General features: G+C 40.2%; 1 protein-coding gene across 1 annotated transcript in view; it reads left to right on the forward strand.

Moving 5' to 3' along the window:
* The window catches only part of NEK10 (NIMA related kinase 10), a 99,747-nt gene that overhangs the window by 65,390 nt on the left and 7,516 nt on the right, over positions 1-26,841 (forward strand). Inside the window, exons 14-21 of the mRNA XM_021719138.1 lie at positions 274-351; positions 2,589-2,653; positions 5,254-5,356; positions 5,450-5,578; positions 6,080-6,217; positions 9,052-9,097; positions 11,265-11,386; positions 12,288-12,390. Of these exons, the coding sequence (XP_021574813.1) occupies positions 274-351; positions 2,589-2,653; positions 5,254-5,356; positions 5,450-5,578; positions 6,080-6,217; positions 9,052-9,097; positions 11,265-11,386; positions 12,288-12,390 (784 nt within the window). The remainder of the gene's footprint in view (positions 1-273; positions 352-2,588; positions 2,654-5,253; positions 5,357-5,449; positions 5,579-6,079; positions 6,218-9,051; positions 9,098-11,264; positions 11,387-12,287; positions 12,391-26,841) is intronic.

Consider the following 26,841-nt stretch of genomic DNA (forward strand, 5'->3'; position numbering starts at 1 on the left):
TTTATCGTAATCTTGACTGCAGACGGTTGAACTTGTAAGATCGTGACTGTAGTCTTTGGTGTTTAAAAGTATTATGTTGACATTTTTTGTGTTGTCCTGTGACATTTACGTACGCTTCCAAAATTATGCTGATGTTTCTTCTTAACTATTCATTTTTGAGATTGCTTGTTGCCTCTTTGTGCTTTTAACTATTCATTTTTGAGATTGCTTGTTGCCTCTTTGTGCAATCTCTGTGGCATTGTCACTGATAACACGGCCCCTTTTTTCTTCCAGGAAAATGGTGTGTATACAATAGCAAAATTAATTTTACCAAATAAACAAAAGAACGCCACGAAAACTAATCTTTTACAGGTAATAAACATGTCTGCTTCTCTTCAATATCAAGTTATTGAAATCTGGGGAAACTTTGATAGAATGAGCTATACTTTTTAGAATTTTGGGGTTAGTGCTGGCCCCTGTACTGCCTGGGAGAGAAAAATATCTTGGTGAGGGAGACTGGCATGAAAACAGATGACATTAAAACATTGTAAAAGGCAAAACAGTGGCTTCTCTGTGTGGGAGAATTAAGTGATTTTACTTAGGTGTTTCTTTGCTTGTCAGTAATTCATTTCCTTCCTTCCTTCCTTCCTTCCTTCCTTCCTTCCTTCCTTCCTTCCTTCCTTCCTCCATATCCCCCCTTGCCTTCCCTTCCCATCCTGTCTTTCTTTTCATTTATTTCAAGTCAGAGTCTCACTCTGTTGCCCAGGCTGGAGGGCAGTGGCATGATCGCAGCTCACCACAGCCACAACCTCCTGGACTCAGGCGATTCTTCTGCTTAGGCTCCCAAGTAGCTGGGACTACAGTCATGTGCCACCATGCCTGGCAATTTTTTAAAAAAAATTTTTGTAGCAACAAGGTCTTGCTATGTTGTCTAGACAAAAACACTGTAAAAGGAGTAACAGTGGTTTCTCTGTGTGGGAGAATTAGGTGATTTTATTTCAGTGCTTCTTTGCTTATCAGTAAGTTCTATTTTTTAAAAATATGCATTGCTCATGTATCACGGTATAACAACAGAGGAATATTACTTACCATCTTTAAACACAGACCACAATCACTAGCATTTCACCTTGAAAAAGGAAAAACTGTAAAATGGATCTTGATGGATGAGAAGGGAGTTGCCAAGTGGATAAGGGGATGCTGGCTGGGGCATCCATGGCCTCTCCGGGGTGGAAGGGCATTCCACGCACAGGGACCCTCATGCACCCAGTGTGGAAGCCCCAGAGCTTAGCGTGTGCTGAGGGGGCGGGCAGGCTGCTCAGCAGGGTTGGGGGTGTATGGTTGGTAGGGGAGTGTCCCAGGGATGGGGCCACACAGGTAAGAAGGGGGCACATTTATGCAGGATCGTATGTTCTCTTGAGGAGTAGGTATGGGGGAGGGCCGTGAGCCGAATGACAAAATAAGATTTTAAGTAAGTGTTTGCAGGAATAGCAGCTCATCTTTTTAATTCCCCCCCCCAAGTCATTTAGAAAAGGAAATAAGAAACAACCTTTGTCTCCAATCTGATTTGAGAGCTTCCATCCAGAGGGATAGCCACACCTAGTAGAGACTTTTTGGGGATGTCCAGCGCTGCCAGTTTTTGGAGAACTACCAATGAGAACGTAGAGGCATGGGGCTTGCTTCCTCCAGAGCGCTACAGATGTTTAACACTGGGATGGGAAGCAGGCCCAGTTGAATTCATCCCCCAGATGCATTCTGGGAAGCCTGTAAATGGACTTCAAGCATTCTGGGTGGAATGCCTTTTGAGGGCCACGTGTGTCCTCGCTGCCTCTCAGTCTCCGCTGCTCTGACCAGGCCTCTCGTGTGGCTGTGTTTTTGCCTCAGCTCTCTGGTTTTTTCGCGACCGGTCTAGATACTCAGATCACTTGTATGAAATGATCCCAGATCCAGTTTGGCAGACCCTGATTGCTCCAGTGGTGACCAGTTGTATAGGTACAACGGCAGGCGAGGGCTCTCTCTTTTCTCAGCGCTGCAAGATGTCAGATGTTTATTTTTCCTAGTTAAAGCCTCACAGGCCTCTTTCCAAGCGTTCTAGGGAGTTACTGTAGATTGCTGTATTTGGGGAGCGCTTAAGACTTTACTCAAGAGACCAATTTGTCAAGTTTGAGTCCAGTGTGCCTGTGGCTATTTTTATATGTCATCATTTCTAGTGTTTATTTTCTCACAGAAACCATATAAATATTGAGGTATACATAGCAGGCTAGAAACAAAATAAACCTTGGGCTCCTGGAAATCTTGGGACATTTGGTTTTCTCAGCATAGGAATTTTCTTTCTTGTCTCTGTGCTCATTTTGTACTTTCTAGAGAGGAATTAATGACAAGCACCGGCGAAGCATGGCCAGGGTCTCTAGCATTCTACAACATAAACACTTTTTAAAACGAGAGCTACGCCAGGTGGTGGTGTTTTTGTTTTTGGTCATAAGCTGTGGCTCCAGCTTGGGCCAGCCACTCACAATAAAGCCGCTTGAATGTTTATTTCATGATAATGCTGGGCTGAAAAAGTTTTTAATTCGTTGAGCCACCATTAAGAATCACGTCTTTTTCTTTTCCAGTGTTATGCTTTCAGAGCCTTGAGGTTTCTCTTCAGTATGGAAAGAAACAGACCACTCTTTAAAAGGTATGAGCTTAGAGAAATGCAAGTGATCGCTGGATCTGAGAGAACATGAGACTGAACCGTTTTCACATACAGAATGAATCGTATGCAAGCCGTGTGTCTTCGGACTTCTTAGATTACACAGATATAACAGAGCTAGTGTAACTCTATTTTAATACTGAGAATGAATGGAATGGTGATGAAAGAACATAAATCACCATGATCAGCACAACTCCTCTTTTTTAAAAAAAGTTTATTTTTAGAGTGGTAGGGTACATGTGAGGATTTCCTACAGAAGCAAATTGCGCCCAGGTGAGGTTTGGGCTTCTAGCGAGCCTGCTATCCCCCTGGCAGTGGACTGGAGACCCAGTGTGTGGCTGTGTGGCCCTCAGCCCTCCTGTCCCCCTGCCTCCTTCCGCAGTGCCCGGCATCTGTTGTCTCCCCACCTTTGTGCTCATGTGTCTGGTGATCAGGGCCTTCTTATGAGTGAGAACACGTGGTACTGGGTTTTTTGTTTCGATGTTAGTTCGCTTGGTACGATGGTTTCCAGTTGCCTGTATGTTGTTGCGAAGGCCATGATCTTGTTCTTCTTTATAGCTGTGTGGTGTTTTATCATGTATATATGCCACCTTTTCTTGATCCAGTCCACTTTCGATGGGCATCTGGGTTGGTTCCATGTTTTTACTGTTGTGAATGGTGCTGCAATGAACATATGTGTGCAGATGTCTTTTCGTAGAAGTGGGATTGCTGGATCATAAGGTAGCTCAATGTTTAGTTCTTAAAGAAAACGCAACACTGCTTTCCACAAAGCCTGAACTATCTTTCTGTACCGCTCCTCTTAATTACATGTGACTTCTATCGTTTTAAATTTTTTGGTAATGATAGAGAGTAACATGTTAAATGGATGGCATCAAAATATGTGCTTGTTTTTGCTATTTGGAAATTTGGAAGTGAATTTGGTGATTCCCCCTTCATCAGTAGAAAAACTAGTTATTTGTCTGGATATCCTTGAGAGGGTAGGAGTTCATCGGAAGGGGAGGAGGCTGGATGTCTAGGAATTGGGAGCCTGACCAAAAAGTCACCATCTTGGAAGCAAACATTAGTTACCTAAATGGTGGTGCAGCCAAAACCACAGGCCCAAGTTCTAATTGTTTTTTGTTTTTTTTTTGAGTTGGAGTCTCACTTCTTCTTTGCCCAGCTGGAGTGCAGTAGCACACTTATGGCCACCCCCAGCATTGACCTACTGGACTCCGACAGTCCTTCCACCTCAGCCTTCCAAATAGCCGAAACTACAGGTGTGAGCTACCACACCTGGCTAATTTTTTATTTTTATTGTAGAGTAGAGGTCTCACTAAGTTGCCCGAGCTGTTCTCGAACCTGCGGGCTCAGGCAGTCCACTCACTCACCTCATCTTCCCAAAGTGCTGGGATTACAGGCTGAGCCACCAAGCCCAGCCAGGCCCAAGTTCTTATTAAAATTTTGTTGATATGCAGAATAGAAAGAAAATGTTGAATTAAAGTAGTGTTTTTTTGTACAGAAAGCAAGGAGATTTGCTTTTCAGCCTTGTGGCTAAGATCAAATATAGAAAGCATTTTATTTTGCTGCTATATATCTATATGATGCTTGAATTTGGAGGAAAAGGAGGTAAAATTTGTCATTTATTTTAACTTTTCATTTGAAAGCTGTAAGTCATTCTTGTGAACTTAAATATTTTAAAAGCCCTTGAAACCAGTCCCTTGGGAATGATGCATGAATCTCTCCATTTAGTTTATTTTTCATGTATCTGTATTTTTATTTTATTTTCATAAAACATTTAAAAGTTGTGTTAGGGCCAGCGTATTTGGCTCACACTTGTAACCCCAGCACTTTGGGAGGCCGAGGGAAGAGAATTTCTTGAGACCAGAAGTTTGAGACTAGCCTGGACAACATAGTGAGATCTCATCTCTACAAAAAAAAAAAAAAAAAATTAGCTGGACTTGGTGGCACATGCCTGTAGTCCCAGCTGTATATGAGGCTGAGATGGGAAGGTTGCTTGAGCCCAGGAGATAGAGGCTGTGATGAGCTATGATCATGCTACAGTACTCCAGCCTGGGCAATCGGGTAAGACCACGACTCGAAAAAAACAAACAAAAAAACAGGATTAGTATTTACCTTTCAGGGTTGATATGAAGACGGAATCAAATGACCTTTTTTGAAAAGGCTTTATACTCAATAAACACCCAATAGACATTCCTTTCTGTATGTTTAATACCTATACTTCCAAATATCTTACTAATAGGGTCTTGTATAATCTCTATCAGATCTATCTTTTAAATTGTGGTTAAAAACATTAACATAAGATGTACCTTTTAAACATTAAGAATACAGTACAGTGTTGTCAACTATAAGCACAATGTTGTATAGCAGACCTCTAAAGCGTTCTCCTGACTCCCCCAAGAACTGAAGCCCTAGTGTATTTTTGCAAGATAAGTTGGGGAATGTTATTTCCTCCGTTTTGTTGATAACCTAAGGAAGTTAAGTTTGCATCATACGATTAATCTGTGAGTGAGCTGGGTCCGAAAGGGAAGTGGTGACCCACAGTTTCCAAGTTCTGCGTTAAGTGTGTGGATTTTTTTTCCCCATAGACTTTTCCCCACAGACTTGTTTGAGACCTTCATTGATATAGGACATTATGTTCGTGATATCAGTGCTTATGAAGGGTTGGTGTCCAAGTTGAATTTATTAGTGGTAAGTGCTGAGTTTTAAATATTTTGTCAGGCTGCTATGCGGTCAGGGTAGAATTTATCACAGCAACACGTTTCCTCTTTATTTTCTGCTTAGGAGGACGACCTGAGGCAAATTGCTGAAAATATCGAAAGTGTTAATCAGAACAAAGCGCCTTCGAAGTATATAGGCAACTACGCAATTCTGGATCACCTTGGAAGTGGAGCTTTTGGTTGTGTGTACAAGGTGACTTTGCCCTTGGGGAGCAACATTTCTGACAGTCTCAAAGAAACCGTATGTTGCACTTGCACACCCCTACTCAATTGAACTGGAACTCCTGTCATTGAAGAACAGTAAACAGACATAAAATTAGAATTTTTGTTTTTGTCCAATAGATGGACACTGACGTCATCTTTGTTCCCAGATCTGGAAACTGGCCACTGACTTTTCAAGACAAAAGATGATCATTAATCACTCACAAAAATGTTCTAAATAGCTCATCCCAATACCTGGCACAGTCTCTAAATTTCCATCAGTGTTTCTGTATTTACCCAGTAAAATCCTACTGAATTTTGCAGACTAACCCAGGAGATACCAATTTTTGGTGCTGAGCTTAATGTAAATACAGTTAGAATTTTAAACGTTCTGTGACGTATTTAGATGACTTGGTCATGTGACTTTGTTGTTAATCTGTCTCTTCCCCTTTCTGCCTTCACCCATTCTCTCTTTTTAATTTCCTTCTTTTAGGTTAGGAAGCGTAGTGGTCAAAATCTTTTGGCAATGAAGGAGGTCAATTTGCACAACCCAGCATTTGGAAAGGATAAAAAAGATCGAGACAGCAGTGTGAAGAATATTGTTTCAGAATTAACAATAATTAAAGAGCAGGTACATGTTTTTCTTCTTCCTGGAGATGTTTTCCTTAAATGAATGCCATTAAAAATGACTCCAATTCAAAAAAAAAAAAAAGGCAGAGTTCCTGTGCTATTATTGACTATGCTGTTGATGAACTAGTTCCGTGTGAAATAGTTGACACTGAGGCAGTGATTATTTTCCTAAGACTTGGCATCAAAACACTTTCTAGAGTTTATATTAGAGCCATGGATGCCAAATAATTGGGTTTGCAGTACAGAGCACATCCTATGCGAGAAATCCTTTTCATTGTGAACGTGTCCATTCCCTTCTTGTTATATTTGAGAGTATTTGGTTACTTAGTTACATACATTGAAATATGACTAACAGTTTTCTGACTTTTGTCAAGTGGAAGCAAGTTGCTAATATTTCTCCAATATGGCTTATTAAATCTAAAATGTAGATTTTTCAAGATGAGTTATTATTTATTGGCCTGAGCAGAACGCTCTGACATTAATATAACAGCTCAGTTAACTATCATTCTGAAAGTTGGTCTGGGGAGGAAGAATAAACATTTCAGAAGAGAAATGGGATTTCTCTGTGGGATCCAAGAATACTTAGGTTTCTTTTTCAGCCTTCTTTAGTTCACATTCCTTCCAATTACTGCTCATTTATAAGAGCTGAGGAAGAACTCTCAGCTTCGCGGCTCTTTTTTTTCATGAGTGAGATTTGCAAAGCACCTGTGCTGGGGTATAAGGAATACTTGAAATATGATGATCTTTATTCATTGAAATCCATAGCTCTAGTTCACTTTATAATTTGGAGTATGTGTTATCACCAACCGCTTGCTTTATAGTTGACTTTTATATACTAATATAATTTTGAAAAGTTAGTGTTTGTTCATGTTAAGGATACTCTGGCCAGCAGTGTGCTGTTTACTTATGGCTCTAGGCTAGAACATGGCTTTTGACCTGAGTCGGTCCAGTGTCACAGTCCTCAACAGTGAGCTAGTTCCAGAATATGGTTCTGGTTGTTTACCTGGTCCCATCCTATAATGTTTAAAATCTGCTGGCCACTTGTGAGTTGATGAGGGAGATGATTTGTTTTTAGCACATTCCCCAAAGGAAGTGTCACGGTGAGACCAGGGAAGAGGCATCTGCTCGGGCTTTGAGGAAACTCTGAATTACACAATTGCTCTCTCACCGGAAGATAAAACCATTGGGAAGGATAATATCATTGAGCCTAGAAGAAGGAAGTCATGGCAGACAGAAGCAACAGAGATGGGTCTAGAGTGGGAGAATACATCAGGAATAAGACAAACCTGCAGTATTGAAGAACCCCCAAAATATAGGAGCTTCAAAAGAGGCTTCATAATGCAGTGCATTATTTCTCTTTGACGTAACAATCTTGAGTGTTGGCAATGCTCTGTGTTCCGTGCAGAAATTTGGGGACATAGGTTTTTTCGCGCTCTGCTACCTCCTAGGGCATTGTCCTCATCTGTGGTTGAAACTGTCCTAGACATGCTCATTTCCAAGGGAGGAAAAGGAAGGCAATAGAAGGCCAGTCCTAATGTTTAGGGCTCAGACACAGGAGTGCACGCTTCCTCGTACTCCACGGATGAGAACTGAGTGATAGCCCCTCTCGCGGCTCCAGGAGGGGCTGGGGGATGTCTCTCTGACTGGGAAGCCACGTCCAGCTACCACTCTATTCCAGTGCAGGAGAGGAACAGGATTTGGTGGACAGCCAGCAGTCTCTGCCAAGGCTCTCAGAAAGATCAAGAGATGCAAGCAAGTCATTTGTAGATGTGACGGTGACATTTCTGAGATAAGACACATTTTAATTTATCTAGAAACTTAAATTTTAACAACTATACAAATATTAGCATTCTTGTATAAAATGATACATATTTTTTAATTTAAAAAGGCAGAATTTCCATTCACATCCTTAAGTAAGCTTATATCAAAGAGAAGTTACATCAAATACTTTTTAAAAAATGGCAGGGAAGACTTTATTCAATGCTATTGCAATAGAGCTCAAGCTATTGCAGTAGAGAAGAGAGATTGAGCCCAACTCTGAGTTCAAGATGAACGGGAAAGTTGAAGATTTACTGTCAACAGGCAGGACGAGGGAGAAAGTGAATTGAAAATGACTAAGAGTTTCTTGGCTAGACAACAAGGGTGTGGGGATAGGAACTTAAGTGAATGTCAAGGGTCAGGGGTTTTTCTTGATCAGACTTAGTGGAATTCTTCCTAACACCAGGCCAACCAAGGGTGAGTCTCGATCGAGAAGATGGCTCAGAGGAACCTGACTAAAGTTTGGTCAAGGATGAAATCCTTGTCAACTATTATTATAATTTAAATTGAGTTAATTCTCATTTCATACTAAGATTCTGTCATTCTCATACTAATCATTTTGGAGAACATAGACAGAAATAGTATAAATAGACACAAACTACATAAACATATTTAGATGGCAGAGAGAGGTTAAGAGCAATGAATACACATTCAACATAATTATTTCATTTCCGTTTTTCCTCTATGCAGTCTGTGTGTGATGTTGGAGCCAGGAGGGCTAAAGGAATTCTTAAAGTCCCTTTCTATTTCTATAGTTCTCTATCTTAGGTGATAAAGCATAGTTTTTAATTTTGGTTGGTAAGTATATAGGAGATGGCTGTTTTCAGATAAGTTTTAGAAGCACAAATTTTAAAAAGCCATACAAATATTAATTAGATTATATCTTGAAATGCTTAGTTTTTAAAATAAATATAACTCACTTGTTTTTGTCAAATATGAAGTCAATTAAATAGTCTATGGAAAGATGTTTGCAGTTTGAAGGAGTGTAATGAATATTTGTTATTTATTTTCTTATAGCTTTATCACCCCAATGTTGTGCGTTATTACAAAACATTTCTGGAAAGTAAGTATGAGTTTGCATGATATTTCTAATGAAGGAAACATTTTTGTCACATTTTTACATGAGAATGTCACAAAATAAATGTCAACTGTTTTATTTACTTTTTTGTCATTAGTATGACAGTGGGTGGTCCTGAGCGTGGCTTTCTTGACTAGTGAAACAGGCATAATTAATTACCTGAGGGTAGCTGTAAAATACTTAGATCCCTGTATGAAAAACACCACATGAACCAATAAAAATAGTCATTAGTGCTGTTTTCATTTACAACAAAGCACTTAATAGGATCAGGAGTAAAGAAAACGAAAGGATAGCAGTATCTTTAAGACAAAAAGGAAAGTTGTTTTTGTTGAATCAAATGACATTTTCCACCTCCAAAGTAAATTGGCACGAGCTAGGTCTTTGAAATTTCCTTAACTTGAACTTCAGGTAATTGCCACAAGGTGGCGATGGAGCCCCGACTGGTCCCGCAGGCAGGCAGGCTCTCTGAGCTTGTGATGCAATACTGAACCAAAACGCTGAACCAAAACGCTGAAATAAAGCCACACTCAGTCGCTCGTTTAAAAAAATCGAGCCTTTGACAGCCATAATCGAAGTGTTGCTAAACCTTAATGATATGCAATTGCAAAATATGCAATTGCAAAATATGCAATTGCAAAATAAATATGCAATTGCAAAATAAATATGCAATTGCAAAATAAATGCAATTGCATATCATTAAGGTTTAGCAACACTTAGATTATGGCTGTCAAAGGCTCGATATATGCAATTGCAAAATAAATCTCCACTCGAAGATAGATTTAAAGAGATTCAAGACAACGACTGGGGCTTCCTCACTACCTCTCTGTGCTATTATTATTTAAGAAAACCTTTTGTGGACTTCAGCAATTATGATTTTACCCGTCTCCCTTCCCGAGATTAGTCAGAAGAACTCAGTACTGAACTCTTGCAGTAAATTCTGTTCCCTTGGTCGTCTATTCTTGATACTTTGAATAATTTCTTATAGTTTAGTGCAGTCCCTTCACCAAGAGGTCAAGGGTTGGCTTCTGACCTGTACTGAAGTGACCCAATTTGTTTGAGTATGAAAACCAAAATGAAACCTTTTAACCACTTGACAGCTTATCAAAAAAATTGGAAGTGGATTAAAAATACATGAAACATGATAAAATAGATTAGGAAATTGCAATAGCGAGTAATGAAAGACTAAGAGACTAGAAATAAAGCTAGAGGTAAAGATTGGTCCATATAATAAATATTTCTTGAAATTATGAAAAAAATGGAAACAATATCAATGTCTCTCCATAGGAGCCTGACTAAATTATGTTTTATCCATATTGTACCATACTACACAAGCATCAGAAAAAGAATGACCTGGATCTGTGGGTACTGAAACATAGGCTGTTTAATAAAAATAAGTATAAGTTGGAGAATATATGTAATATTCACTTTTTGTAAATATTTTGTACATACATATTTTATATGCATCCCAAAGTCACAAAAGACACGTGTCACATACCATTGTTAATCATTTCATACTGGCTTTAGAGGAGGGAGTAGAATTTACTTCTTTGTTCGTTGGTACCCAAAGCAAAGAGACAAACACAGTCAGTCATGACATTCCCAGTCACCATGAGACAAAACCGAGAGAGGTGCCGCTTTCTCAGCTCTTAAGGGGCATACCAGAAATTTCTCTCATGGGTGGTATTTTCAATGGTGTCATTGCAAGACCATGACGTCATTCCAGTGGAAAATTCTGTAAGGTTCAATCTTTGTGACTACAAAACAATGCAGTTTAAAATGCAATTTTTTGAATGTCTGACTTGATCGGAGGGTAGATGTTAGACTTCTGAGAGGAAAGGTGGGTTGGTTTGTTCTTCAGGGAATCTTCCATGACTGGAAGTTGTGTGCTTGTTCTCTTTAGCCCCTTCTGGTCATTCCACATTGTGGCATACATGGGAAATGTAGAGTTATGTTAAGAGATTGCCTGGGGTCAGAAGAGCTTGTCACTGGTTACCAGTTTCTCCAAGATCCTCTCACTTCCATCCCCTCCAGAGCTGAGTGAATCCATAGTCTAGCACATCCCAAAGAAACCTGAACTCTAATCAGTAAGGTTTTTCTCGATGTCTATATTGAATTTGAATTTCTATGACCCTTTTTTGTGTTTTCGATGTAGATGACAGGTTGTACATAGTTATGGAGCTTATAGAAGGAGTCCCACTTGGAGAGCATTTCAGTTCTTTGAAGGAAAAGCACCATCATTTTACTGAAGAAAGACTGTGGAAAATATTTATACAGGTACCTTTTTATCTTCATCAAATTTTGCTTAAAACAGTGAAGCTCTGAGCCAGTTTCTTAGAGACGTGTGCAGTGGTCTTTGTTGGTTATATGTCTATTGGGGGAAATAAATTTTTTTTTTTGAGTCAGAGTCTCACTCTCTCACACAGGCTGGAGTACAGTGGCAAGAGCTCACGGACACTGCAGCCTCAACCAGCTGGACTCAGGCGATTCTTTCACCTCAGCCTCCCAAGTAGCTGGAACTACAGACATGTGCCACCACGCCCAGTTAAAATCTTTTTTTTTTAAATTGTAGAGATGAGATCTTGCCAAGTTGCTCAGGCTGGTCTCGAACCCCTGAGTTCAGGCAGTCCTCTTGCCTGGGCCCCCCAAAGTATTGGCATTCCAGGCGTGAGCCATGTCCGGCTAAAATCTTAAAAAAATTTTTTTTAATTTATTGTAGTGACAAAGTCTTGCCAAGTTGCTCAGGCTGGTCTCAAACTCCCTCACTACAGCCTCAATCTCCTGGGCTCAGGCTATCCTTCTGCCTCAGCCTCTCTAGTAGCTAGGACTACAGGTATGTGCCAGCACACGTGGTGAATTTTTTGATTTGTTTTGTAGAGACGAGGTCTTGCTATGTTGCCTAGGTTGGCTCAGGCAATACTCTCACCTTGGCCTCCCAAAGTGCTGGAATTCCAGGTGTGAACCATCACTCCTGGCTAAGCTCTTTTTTTTTTTTTTTTAATTTATTTTTTAATTTAATTTTTTTAAAATTTAGAGACGAGGTCTTGCCATGCTGCCCAGGCTGACCTTGAATCTCTGGGCTCAAGCAGTTCTCCGGCCTCTGCCTCCCAAAGTGCTGGGATGATAGGCGCAAGTCACCACATCCAGCTAAAATTTGTTTGTTATTCATTGTTTCAAGCTGTGCTTAGCTCTTCGGTACTTACACAAAGAGAAGAGGATTGTTCACAGAGATCTGACGCCTAACAACATTATGCTGGGGGACAAGGACAAAGTGACAGTCAGTAAGTATAAGATCTCAACATTTTTGACAGGAGAACTTGTGGCTATTATCCTTGAGCAGTAGAATAGTCCAGAAGAACTCTTGGCACTTACAGAAGTGTTCTCTGTCTGGGCTGTCCAGTGTGGTAGCCCCTGGCCACATGTGGCTATTGGACACATGAAATGTGGATAGTATGACTGAGGAAATCCATTTTAAATTTTATTCAATTTTAATTAATTTAAACATCCCTATGTGACATGCGGCTACCATGTTGGATAATGACTAGTATGGTTCTAAATGACTGAGTTATATTTTGCCCATATGAAAGAATAAAGTGCTCTTGGGATACTTGAGTATTGAATCCCTAAATCAATGGTTCCCAGGTGGTATTCCTTCTGTAGGACACTACCTCTTCAGCAAAAGCTTTGATGTCCACAGTTGAACACATTGTTTTGAATTTTTTTTTTTTTACAAGTTTTACCTCAGTCCGTGCCTTATGGGGGACAAACATACATATTGAGAGCTATTAAAAAAAACTAGCTATTTGTAGATATCAACAGATAGTTGGGGTTTTTTTGAGTCAGGGTTTCACTCTGTCATGGCTCACTACAGCCTCAACCTCCTGGGCTCAGGCTATCCTTCTGCCTCAGCCTCTCTAGTAGCTGGGACTACAGGTATGTGCCAGCACACATGGTGAATTTTTTGATTTTTTTTGTAGAGACGAGGTCTTGCTATGTTGCCTAGGTTGGTCTCTAACTCCTGGGCTCAAGGGATCCTCCTGCCTCAACCTCCCAAAGTGGTGGGATTACAGGCATAAGCTACTGCCCTTGGACAACAGATAGTTTTTATCCCAATATTTTTATGTGATAAAAATATTTTTATTTTATTCAAGAGGCTGAAATGGAAGAATAGCCTAAGCCTGGGAGGTCAAGGCTGCAGTGAGATGTGATCGTGTCACTGCACTCTAGCCTGGGTGACAGAGTAAGAGTCTAGCTCAAAAAAAAAAAAAAAAGTGTTGTTCTGATTTATATACATGCTATTTGCTATGCAATTAAAACACACCATTTATAATAATTTTTATTAATGTATAAGTTGAAATACCTACATATAAATCAATTGCAAACATTTTTAAGGAAACACAAGTCCAATTCATAAAAAGAAAAAACTTGAGGGCAGGTAGGCCTAATGTCAGATAACATTTTACAAATTAGAAGGTTTATTGCCCCCCAGTTGTCTAATTCTCAATCATAACTTAAAATTTTCTTTTTCTTTTTCTATTTTTTAAGCATGGGCTGGTGTATTAGCCCTTCCTTCTTCATTCACACACACTTATGTTACTCTCAGGACTTCATGGTTCACTAACCACAAGCAGGGAGGCACCTTCCTAAATCAGTGGTCTCCAAATGTTTCTGATCATGATATTCCAACAGTGAAATTTTTTTTTTTGAGTACATACTGCCAATTGTAGGCTAAATTATGAATCTGTAAATATATTGCTGAGCAAAGATTCTATATAGTACATCATGGAGTCTGCAAAAATAAGATATAAAGAGGGGACATTTAAAAATAAAAATAGAGGTTTTTAATATTTGTCTCACTCCATTGGATTGCGCACAGCTTTGGAGACCACTGCTCTAATTGTTATTGATGTGAGAGACATATGAAAGCATCTAGCGATGGGTCCCTTAGTTTTAGAATAATTGATTTATTCATGAAGGCAGTTCTAGGTGTACACATTTACCATAGCCACATGTCTTCAGGAACAAAACAAATGGTCCAGGTTTTTATAAGTAAGACATCCTATAGCAGTTAAAAAAAACAAAACAAAAACCTAAAACAAATTCTATAGATAACTTTCATTACAAAATTTCTTGGAAATATTTACAAACCAAAGCTATGTGAAGTAAAAAAAAAGAGACCAAATAATTGTGAATCTTCATCCTGGACACACATTGCTTAACCTTAAGATTTGCTATAACTTTGTATGTTAGTGAAAATTATTATAAATTGTGTGTTTGAATTTCTTAGCAAATAGCATATGTATAAATCAGAGCAACATTTTTTAATTTTTTTGGACCTGGAGTCTCACTTTGTCACCCAGGCTGCAGTGCAGTGACATGCTCACATCTCACTGCAGCCTTGACCGCCTAGGCTCAGGCTATTCTTCCGTTTCAGCTTCCTGAGAGTTGAGACAGGCACGTGTACCCCACTCAGCTAATGTCAACAAAAAAATTTTTTTTTTGGTGGGAGACAAGGTCTCACTATGTTGCCTAGGTTGGTCTTAAACTTCTGGGCTCCAGCAATCCTCCCTTCTCAGCCTCCCCAAATGGTGAAATTATAGGTGTGAGCCACCCTAATCCTAATCCTTCTTAAATGGCTGTTCAGGCTATATTTTCTGAGAAATAGCCGAACTTGCATTTTAATTTCTTACTAAGATTAGCTGCAATAATCTAGTTTGGCTATATTTAAGTATATGAAACTTATTAATTTTTTTTTACAGTAGCCTGATTTCTTTCTAAAATTAGTTTAATTCCTTTTTGTATTTATATTTACGATCTTCAGTATCAGATGTCAAAATAGTTTATGAAATAAAATAATGCTGAAAAAACGCATAGAGAAAAACAAATTTCCTACCCTACCCTTTTGCAACCCCTAGTTCTGTTCCTTCAAAACAACCACTTTTGCACTTTTAATTTTCTTAAGGTATTTGATTTTCCATTGTGATAGTTGAGAATTTAGTTTTCTTCTTTCCTCTTCTTCCCTGTCTACCAACCTGCCAATATAGTTCCAGCAAAATTTTGGGTTGAGTCAACATTCAATGTTTACTTTATTATCACTGTGTAATTATTGTTCAATGTTGATTACCTTTCCTTTTTCATAGACCGTTTTGTTTTTCTTAGGGTTTGTAATTGCCTTCTTTTTTGTGTGTGTTCCTAGTTTCCTATGTACCTATTACTTAGTTTTCCCTAAATATTTAAAAAGGATTATAAAAGCCCTCTCTGTACTATTTCTACATGGGCAAACATGACAAGTACTCCCAGTGTTGTCTTCCTGGACACCCATTCCTTCAGCTGCTTGCTGCAATGTGCACTGGGTTTCACTTTAGGTCTGCTTGCACAGCTGTTGTCCTGGAACTTTTCTTTGCTTCTTTTCCAGTTGTCTCCGTTTCTTACATCCTGTTTCTTCCTCTTTCTTTTTTAACTCTCCTGTTTTGTTGAAGTGTCTCTCTCAGTACTTTCCTAAAAAAGAGTGGTTTGGGAATTATATATTTTGGATGCTTGCATGTTACAAATACTTTTATGAGTTTCTCAAATATGATTGGAAGTTTGGCCTGGTGTGGAATCCTTGGATGAAAGTCATGATTCCCCCACATGTGAAGGCATTTCTTCAGTCTTCTAGTATCTAGTTTTGCTGTTTGGAAATCCAGTGCTTTTCTGAAATTCATTTCTTGGTGCATGAGCTATTTTGGGAAGTTCCCTTTGTCCGCTGCTTTGGATGCGCCTTTTACATTCAGTGTGTCTGGAACTAGGTGTGCTTTAAATCTAGAGACTTTGAAGTTCAGTACTGGGAGCTTTTCCTGAATTATCTCTTCACTGCTTTTCTGCCCTCTGCACTCTCTGTTTCCCTTTCTAAAATTCCTATTGGTCTCAGATGTTATATGTATTTAAAGCTCTCCTAATTTTTTTTTTTTTTTTTTTTGAGTTGGAGTCTCACTCTATCGCCCAGACTGGAGTGCAGTGGCCGCTCCCGGCCACCGCAGCCTCGACCTGCTGGGCTCTGGCGATCCTTCCGCCTCAGCCTTCCGAGTAGCCGGAATTACAGGTATGTGCCACCACGCCCGGCTGATTTTTTGATTTATTGTAGAGGTGAGGTCTCGCCTGCCCAGGTGGGTCTCGAACCCACGGGCTCAGGCAATCCACTCACCTCAGCCTCCCAAAGGCGTGGGATTACAGGCTGAGCCACTGAGCCTGGCTAGCTCTCCTAATTTTTAAAAATGATTCTTAGTTTTTAACTGTCTCTTTTTTTTTGTATTTTAGAGTTATTGCTTCAACTTTATTTTACAGTCATTCTGTTGACTATCTTATATGATCATATTTTAATTTCCAAAAATTCTATCTTGTTCTTTGTTCTAATTTCAGAGAATCTTGCTTTTATTTTTTTCTCAGAATAATCTATTTTTATTCAGCATCCTTAACTGCCTCTGTATTTTTTGAATATGTATATATACATCATTTATTTATAAGAAATTATATATTTGTTCTTGTTTAAACTTCAGTCACTCTCTCCATTTGATGCAATACACCTATTGAGACACTTCTTCCACTGCTCAAAACGGTTTTTGGACTCATCAATTTTGATGCCTTTTAGGTATTTCTGTTTTTTGTTTCACCTCTTCTACATTGGCAAAACCTTTTCCTTTGAGGGCTTTTTAAATTTGGGAAGCAAGCCGGGCTCTGTGGCTCAGCCTGTAATCCCGTGCCTTTGGGAGGTTGAGGTGCGTGGATTGCCTGAGCCCACGGGTTCGAGACCCGCCTGGGCAGCGAGACCTCATCTCTACAATAAATCAAAAAATCAGCCGGGCGTGGTGGCACATACCTGTAATTCCGGCTATTCGGAGGGCTGAGGCGGAAGGATCGCCGGAGCCCAGCGGGTCGAGGCTGCGGTGGCCGGGAGCGGGCACTGCACTCCAATCTGGGCGACAGAGTGAGACTCCGACTCAAAAAAAAAAAAAAAATTGGGGAAGCAAAGAAAAGTCACTTGGGGCAAGATCGAGTGAATAGGGAGGGTAGGGCGCGGGGGTCATGCTGCTTTTGGTCAAAAACAGCTGGACAGTCAGCAAGGTGTAGGCAGGTGTGCTCGTAAATCACCCATCCTGAAATGAGCAAAGGCTTTGAAAGAGTCTCCAAAAAAAAAAAAAACAAAAAAAATTCACTGAAGTCGAATGCAGCCTCTGACGATAACACTAGCAATACACTGATGCTGGGGTGGGTTCCTAGAATACTTGCCTAGAGGAGGACGCCTGTACCACCAAGGGCCTGCCCTCCAAAAGATAATTCTGATTTTGGGTCCCCTTCATATATCTACGCATATATACTTTTGGGAGGGCTTCATTTTAATCTCTCTTTCCTGTTAGTCTTTCCTCAGCTATCTGGTGACCCTGGCTGGCCTTTAAGAATAATTATGAGAAAGGCATGAAAGACTGTTATAAGCCTTGTGTGTTACTTTTGAAGCTGCCATCTGGTGGCCTTTATTATAGCAAAATGGAAATTTTCCTTTGGAGACTCCCCATCAGTATCTAAACTTTTTTTCTAGACAGTGATCCTTGGTATCTTGCCCAAGGGACTGTGCCCCTGTCTGTTGTCATTCTGGGAGCAGCGTGGACAAGTGGACAAGTGGGACTCAGGGAACCACATTCAGTTCATGGATTTCACTGAATTCTGTACTTGTTCCTTGCTGGTTCCGTTTCTTTGGAAAATAAATCTGTTGGCGGAAGGACCTCTGTGTGGGTAGGGAAGGGTGACTGGGGACTTGACCTCGGGGTTCCAGGTTTAGAGCTCTTTGCTTCACTCCCCTGGCTGGCGCTCTGCCAGGCACGTGGGCTCCCTTGGCCCCCTCTTCTCAGACACGTGGGTGGGATTTCTGCTCTGCAGTCTGTGGCTCTCCGCCATCCCCTTTCCATCTGCCAAGCATTTGTCAGAAAGTCTCATCCTCCGTTGTGGCCACACCTGTTCTCATTGTCTCTGAGGGTTCATAATGTTTCAAAGAAAGCTCTCCCTTCTCATTTTAGCTAGGTTTTTGAGAGTTAGAGAAGATAAAAACATATGGTCTACCCACCTTTTAGCCCCAACTATGCAGGCTAGTTAACATTATTAAGTCTATATGTAAGACTTAATATCTTATATTTATATTTATATCTTAATATCTTAAGTCTATATGTAAGACTTAACAGAATATCCCATTGCCATGTTAACATGCTAATAAAGATATATATAAATTTCTGCTTCACTTCAAGTTGTATAGGATTCCTTAGAAAAAGTTACTGCATTTTACAAGAATAATCAAACTTTTTTTTCTCTGTTTTGCTTCTCATCGTCATTTTGCTCAATTTGTTAATATTTCTACTGAGGGGTTATTAAATTTAAAAAACACTTCCAGTTTATGAGACTGTTTGGCTTTAAGGGGAGCAGTATTTTTCTAGTTTCAAATAAAGAAGCAGTGATAAATGTCAGAACAGAATCTTATCCTAGCCCAGTTTTTTCCTACTAAAGCAATTGTCTGTTCAGGGCATGGGTGTGCTGCCATTATTTTCAATAAGTAGAAAGTGATTTTATGACTAAAAAGATAATCCACAAAGATTTGATAATACTCTTTATTTAAAACATTTAAAAAAATAGAATAGGTGCTGGAATATTTCTTTGGTGTCTGTCACTATTGATATAAATAGGGCCACCAGTCTTTCATTTTTTAAGAAGGATTATGGTTAAATTAAAGCCCTACAGCATTAGTTTGAAACTAAGAGTGCTCAGTTTCCATGCTTTGGGAAATATAGCAGCCTGTAAAACCAGACTGACCGTGTGGGTGTGAAAGCGTGTCACCACAGGGAGGCAGCCTTGGCGTGTTTTATTTTTCTCTTTGCTTGTGCTAGAAGGTTTATCTACTTCTAGAAAAGGAACGCAGAATTGACAAAGATGTTTAAGATGCACAGGGTAAAGTGTACTGAAAATGTGACCAGGAAAAAAAAAAACCTTTAGGAAAATGAAAATTTTCCTCTTTTTATTTTTTTCTTAGTGTAGGTGAATTCAATGTTTGAAGAACAAGGTTTGTTTGCAGTTCTTTATAGTAAGCATGTGGCTGGAGTCTGCTTTCATGAGTAAGCAGAGTAGAAAAGATTAACATTTTAGGTGTGCGTGGTTTAACAAATGCTATCTATTTTTATTGTCCAAATATATTTTCATTTGAAAGACAGTGTCTTTTGGTGACATGTGCCAAGACACATGTTCGGGTTTTGTACCTGCCTTTATTCGCAGCCTTTGAAGCCGCATAAGGGAACTGACCCTGACTCGATGGCACGCGGGGCAAAGCATAGTCGAGTTTGCCCTGAGTGCTGTCACAGTTGTGACACTGCAGCACGAGATGACTCTGGAGGGATTTTGGGGAAAATGAACTTACCCTCGATCCCACCATTTCACGTTGCTTGACCTTTTCAAATACCCACCTTTTAATATAAACCCTCCATGTCTCCTTGTCCACTCTGCTCCCAAATAAAAAAGAAAGAAAAAGAAAAGAACAAACCTCATTTAATTATAGATAATAGACCTGGGCTTAGTACATGACTCAGAAGGTCACATGTTCACTCTGCAAGCAAACAGGCTGTGTCGATTTCTGTTTCTGTGCCGATTTCTGTTTCTTAAGATGTTTGGCTGCCGCTCAAGGTAATAACAACAAGGACATACTTGATTCAAGGTAACATTTATCAATAACTCCAATGCTCATCAAATGCCATCAGATACCAGGCATTGCAGGGATAGGTGTAAGATGAAGAGCCATGGTTTCTGCCTCTTGAGCTCACGATCTTATGGGGAAGGCTTTCTATTTTTTACTCAGCAATTACTTCCTGAGTTGCCACATCCTGCACTGAACAAGACAAACTTTGAGTTTCTTCATGAAACTCATAGTTCTATTACAGAATGTTAAAGGCTAGAAGGCATGTGCAAAATACTTTGATATTAGTCAGGATAGGTCATATTCTGCTGTGGTAACAGGTAACCTGAAAATTCTCAGCAGCTTAAAGCTGTGGCATACTACAGCCTTTATTTGTGAGACAAATCCCGCTATGGTCTGCTTTTATATGTCCTATGAACTAAGAGTGGTTTTTATTCGTTAATTAGAGTCCTGCACTCTTTCGCCCAGGCTGGCGTGCAATGGCACGATCATGGCTCAACATAGCTGATACAGAGACTTGCTAATGTCTGTTCATATTGCCACAGTCCCTAGAGAAGGGCATAGTGAGGGTTCAAGCACTTCTACACATTGCTGAGCCCCTCATTGAGAGTCCCCTTATCTCCTAGGCATTCCCAGTAAGTAGCTTCAGGAGATCCTTGACTTCCCTGTGGACTATGCCCAATCAACTGAAAGATGCAAATCCCCATTAACTCCCTTTTTCTGAGTGGTCATAAGTTTGAGTAATTTAGTATCAACATAATCATAAGCTTTGTGATTTGTATAACTTTTGCACAATGCATGATGTCTTAGGCCTTGTAAACTCCCTTTAGTCTATGGCAAGTTTGACTAATGCTTCTGCGGGGTCCTACTGATAAAATCTATGATATACCTCTGATACCTGCCACCAGGAAGTCTGGACCGAAAAATGTCACTATCGATAAATGAGGCTGAAACTCAAGTTCTGTACAATGCTCTGCTGGTCATGCGGCTAATGTATAGGTATAACAACTCTGGACTTACAAACGTGAACTGTAAAAGCCTGGAGGGGGAGCAGAACCATTTTAGAAAGACCTCGAGTTCGGCTCTGCTCCTGGATTCAAACTCAGAAATAAACTTCTTTCTATCAGTTCCCTGCCCCTTCGATTTGTTGGTATCAGGGGGAGCAGCCGAGCATTACTCGCATCATAGGATAGCCTTGATTTCTAGGCTCAGGTAATGCTTCCACCTCAGCCTCCTGAGTAGCTGAAACCACAAGTGTGCGCCAACATGCCCGTTTAATTTTTTGATTTTTTTTCTTGTAGAGACAAGGTCTTGCTATGTTGTTTAGGTTGGTCTCAAACTCCTGGGCTCAAGCAACATTCCACCTTGGCCTCCCAGATTGTTGGGCTTATAGGCATGATCCACCATGTCCAGCCTGGTTTTTATATTTTTAAATGGTTGTTAAAAAAAAAGATGGATATGTCACAAAGACCATATGTGTCCCATGAGCCTAAAATAGCTACTCTCTGACCCTTTACTGAAAATGTTTGTCTCCCCCTGGTTTAAAACAACAAGGTTTCTATCCTGCTGGTTAGCTGCTCAGAGCCCCAGGCTGGCTGAAGCTTCCACTGTACCTCCTTTCACATAGCTGAGAGAGGGAGAAGAGAACATGGTCAACTGTACCTTGGCTCCTAAATCTTTGGCCTCAAAGTGCCACATGTTACTCCTGCTCAGATGTCATTGGTAAAAGGAAGTCAGGTTTAACAGGATGAGGATGCTTTTCTCCCCCGAGAGAAAATGGGTTAACAGCTGGGTAGGCACTCCCGACCAGCCGGCACGGGGAAACTAGGCTCACTCTGCTCTTTGGGAGGAGTTAAGCAGGGATGGGTAAGGGGTTAAAGCAGTGGCACAGCAAAGTTTAGACATCAGAGTGCTGTCCATCAAAAGAGGACTGGATTAAAAAAATGTGGTACATATACACAGTGGAATATTATGCAGTCATAAAAAAGAACAAAATCATGAATTTCACAGCAACCTAGATGGAACTAGAATTTATAATACTGAGTGATCTCTCACAGAAACAAAGATCTGAGTATCACATGTTCTCACTCATAAGTGGTTCTTGAACAACTATCATAATACTATAAGAAAAGGATTGACAGTGGCAGGAAACTATGGGGGGGCAGGGAGGGGAAGGGAGGTGGGATAAATGGTAGTTGATATCTGTCTGGGGATGGGGGCACACCTCATCAACAGGAGTACCTGCACAATGAATATTTGTATACCTAACCCTTAACTGTACCCCACAATTTTAAAATAAAAAATATGTTTCAAAAAAAAAGAAAAAGAAATCAGAGTGACCTTCAGTGTCAATAGAACGGGTTTGTTGAGACAAAATTCTCTGAGCATCTCTCTGGAAAATGACTTCCCATCCCCCCATGGAGTCCTGTGCTGAGGGAATGTTACTGATGATTCTGTTCCTATGGATGTTGGAGGTTGGCCAGTCCATTCACTGAGGCATCAGGAAAGAGCAGAAAGGTAGACAAGCTGGAGTTGCAGGTAGAAATCTTTTACTCTGGCCTGTTCTGCAGTTGTGGCCAGGTAGACTCCTCTGTCATTACCTAGCATGATAGAGATTTCAACCAATCATTTGCGGAAACTGTCAAAGTCATTAAATTGTTTTCATTTTACTCAGGGAAAACATCCTTACGATAATAATAGTTTTAGTCATGCTTTGAAGGAAAGGAGCAAGTTAACTCAGTCACCATTTTGTCTCCACCACTAGTCTCCAAGGTCTGAGTTAACACAGATGGTTTTTGATCTGGTTATCATCTTATCTTGAGTACTTAGCCCAGAACCCAGAACATAGGTCCCTGGTGTTGGACAAATGAATGAATCAACAAGTAAATGGACAATCTTGAAGGCCAGATAAGGTAGCTGGAAACTTCATAAAAAATAGCCATCGGAAGACCTTCTGGTACTTATGTGAGGACCTGCTGTGATGAAGATAGCTACATCTCTTGAACATTTACCTGTGGGATAAAAGAATCTATATAGGTTCCATTTTCTCAGCCAATACTTGGAGGTGCTTCACAATATTGAACAGGCTTAGAGAGGTTAGAAAATGGGATTAAATCACCCAACTAATATGTTGGCAGTGCCAGCAGTGAACCATGTCTGCTTCTAGATCTCGTCCTTTAACCAAGTCTGTTTTTAGTATTCCTTCAAAGGAGGCCATTTTAGGTAAAGAAAAAGACATATGTGAGGGCACCAAGGTGCTTCTAGCCAAATGCTGTGCAGGGATGAGTAATTTTGTTGGAGTGGACGTTTTAAGGTGGGCAATTATGAGAGAGGTCAGTCGTCTGAATGTGGCTTCAGGGTCTTTTCATAGTGTGGCAATAACCCCACTCTCTACCCTCCAGCCAGGCTGGTCTCTCAGTCCTTTAATGGACGATGTTTTTTTGACCATAGGACCTTTGTACATGCTGTTTCCTCTGCCTAGAAGTTTCTTTTTCACTTTTTAAAAAAAACCTAGTTAATATCTGTCTTCCTTTAGGTGTTAACTCAGTCACCATTTTATCTCCACCACTAGTCTCCAAGGTCTGCGTCAACACAGATGATTTCTGACCTGGTTATTATCTTATCTTGAGTACCTAGCCCAGAACCCAGAACATAGGTCCCTGGTGTTGGACAAATGAATGAATCAGCGAGTAAATGGACAATCTTGAAGGCCAGATAAGGTAGCTGGAAACTTCATAAAAAATAGCCATCAGAAGACCTTCTAGTACTTATAAGAGGGCCTGCTGTGATGAAGGTAGCGGTTGGCTGGTGAATTGTTCCATTGTTCCATGCTCTGTGGAGTGGATTAGAAGTAAAAACCTTCTAAGAAGTTTGTTGCAGGAGGAGTGAAAGCCTGGACCATTTAAACAATGGTCAAAAGAAGGTTTCCAATACACGAGTTGGCAAGGGGTTAAATACAGAATCTACAGAGAAAAGATGGGAGATTTCAAGCCCAGGAAGTGGGGGAAATGAGATCATCTGCTGTCACAAGATATCCCTGACAAACTGTGACCCATGAGCCCAGGCTTGGGTGGAAAGAGGCAGGTGCTTTCTAGGGCTGGAGGTGAAGCCCCAGGCAAAGGCTGGGACTTTAAGGCCAAGCTATGCCTGTGGGAGTCACTACCACATGGATGGGTGAAAGCTCGTGACCAGCTGGGTTCTCTGTGGAACGGGTCAGAAACATCACACATCTGTGCCGTATTTCCACACGCTTCTCATTTATTGTCGTGTTGTTGGAACAACCCCTTGCAAAAGGAGGGTAAGTTTTACAGACCATTTTTGACAAACCAGAGAAATGGAGTGATGTGTCCAGTGTCACAGATACAGCAAACAACAGAGCAAGAACCTAGGGACCCAACCAGAGACCACACAGCTGTCCCTTCTGAAAGCTGACAGCTGCAGGCTGTAGTATAAACATGCTCCCGTCTTTAACATTTTAATATATAATTTTCTGTTGTCGATTTTGAATACCTATTATAGCCATGAATGCTTTTAGGACCGAGTTTCTGAAATAAACCATTTTCTTCTACTCCAAATATGATGACAAATGAGGAAAGAGTAATAGAAACATTTCTGTTACTACCCAAATCTTCCAAATGGCCAAGCGATATTAGTTTTTGCTCTCTTTAAGACTACTTCTCAACCATCTGTGTTTTTGCGGACATCTGTCCAAGTTTCTGCCATTATCTAAATTAGTTAAAGTGAATAAAATCACTATAATGTGCCTTAGTCTTTGCCTTTCAAAATCAATGGAATTTTTATAAAAATAAAGTGACTTTTGTGTAGCATTGGAACTAAAAGTCAAACTATTATTTTGGGTTATAAGGTGGCCAAGATTCACACGTGCTTAAATTATAATGAGCTCCCTAAAAATATTGATGTATTGAATATTGAATACTATTTTTTTCTGTGTAATGATTGCTTTATTTTAACTATTTTTCTCCAGTATGTAATAGAGGAAATAAAAGGTTGTAGCGAGCCACCTAGCTTGTGAATAGTTGTAACAAGGCTTTGTATGATTTAGCCTTCTGACATTACCTATTTGTCCATAGAACTACTGGGTTAAAAGGATAGATAGAAAGATAGAGAGGCAGATAGATGCACATATGATTATGCACATATATGTCTCTCTCTGTGTATCAAAAGATATCTATTCATCAACCTGCAAGGATCAACAATATAAAGTCTTTGCTCTTAGAGACCGTTTATACTAATTAGAAATGACAGGCCCTAAACACATCAACAAATACTAGAATAAAAGTAATTTCAGATAATGAAACAAGTTAAGAATTAAATAAATGTAATGGAAAGGTGTTGGAGGAGGGACACATTTTTGAAAGTATATACTACAAAAATCACTCCAAAAACCAAGATCACGTATAGTTTTATAGGCCCGGTAGGAGTTTGGCCTTTATTCTTAGTATTTATCAAAAGTCTTCGTAGAAACTTAACCTTGTAAGCATAGTTGCTTTAGGTTTTCAAAAAATCATTGGATCTTTAATGGGATGTTATGTTTTCAGGGGAGAGATGGAAGCGGGTAATCAGTTTAGGAGGCATAGTTCAGTAGACATAGTATGAGGTCGTTGTAGCATGGACTAGGGTGATGAACTTGTATTCATTATCCATTGCTAGGTAATAAATATTCCCAAAACTTAGTGTCTTAAAATGACAATATTTATTTTCTCACAGTTGCTGAAGGTCGGAAGTCCAGAAGCAGCTTAGCTGGGTGGTTCTGACTCAGAGTCTCTCATGAGACTGTAGTCAAATTGTCAACCAGCCATAGGTTCAAGACCAGCCTGGGCAACTTGGCAAGTCCTCCTCTCTATAACAAATCAGAAAATCAGCTGGGCATGGTGACTCATGCCTGGCCTGTAGTTACTTGGAAGGCTGAGGTAAAAGGATCGCCTGAACTCAGCAGGTCGAGGCTGTGATGGCCATGAGCATGCCACTGCCCTCCAGCCTGGGCGACAGAGTGAGACTCTGACTCAAAAACAAAAACCAAAAAAACAACAAACTTTCAGCCAGCGCTGTATCATCTGAAGCCTTGACTGGGGCTGAGTGATCTGCTTCCCAGAGACTCACTACCATCGGAGGCAATGCATTCTGGCTTTTGGCTGGAGTGAACGCCTCATTTCTCTCTCACTTGGCTTCTCATTCTCCAGGTCTGCTCTTCTCTATGTAGCCCCTTCAGCAGAATACCCTGGGCTATTTTACATGGAGGCTGAGCTCTGGGATACTCAGTGAGCAAGAGAGGGCACACTGAAAATGGAAGCCACAGTCTCTTGACAGCCTAACCTTGGAAGTAACATCCCACAATTTCTGCTGTATCCTACTTATTAGCCATGAGTTACCACATCACTATGTTTTTGCTATTGTGAATAATTCAGCATAATTCTTAAGGGCCCTAGGATTTTCAGAATGGTAAGTGAGCATTGACTTCAACTTAGTCTGCATTCAGCTGTATTAGATCCTAACAAGAGAGTCAGTCTGTCCTTTGAAGCTTTGAAGCCAGGCATGGACTTCTTCTCCATAGCGATGAAAGTCCTAGATGGCATCTTCTTCCAAAAAAGGAAAGATGTTTGTCTACATTGAAAAGTTGTTGCTAAGTGTGGCCACATCCAATTATTATCTTAGCCGGATCTCCTGGATAAGATCTTATCCAGTTGCAGCTTCTTCATCAGCATTTGCTGCTTCCCCTTGAACTTTTATGTTTTGGCGATGGCATTTTTCCTTAAGCCTCGGAAGCCAGCCTGTGCTGGCTTCCAGCTTTTCTTCTGCGACTTCTTCATCTCTCTCAACCTTCACAGAATTAAAGACAGTCAGGATCTTCTTCTGGGTTAGACTTTGGCTTAAAGGAATGTTGTGGCTTGCTTGCTCTTCTATGCAGACCACTAAAACTTTTTCCATTTTAGCAAAAAGCTGTTTGCTTTCTTATCATCTGTGTGTTCACTATAGTAGCACTTTTACTTTCCTTCCAAAACTTTTCCTTTGC

Source organism: Carlito syrichta, unplaced genomic scaffold (genome assembly GCF_000164805.1).
Source record: "Carlito syrichta isolate Samal-C Ts95f unplaced genomic scaffold, Tarsius_syrichta-2.0.1 Scaffold113587, whole genome shotgun sequence".
In the NCBI taxonomy this organism is placed as follows: Eukaryota; Metazoa; Chordata; class Mammalia; order Primates; family Tarsiidae; genus Carlito; species Carlito syrichta.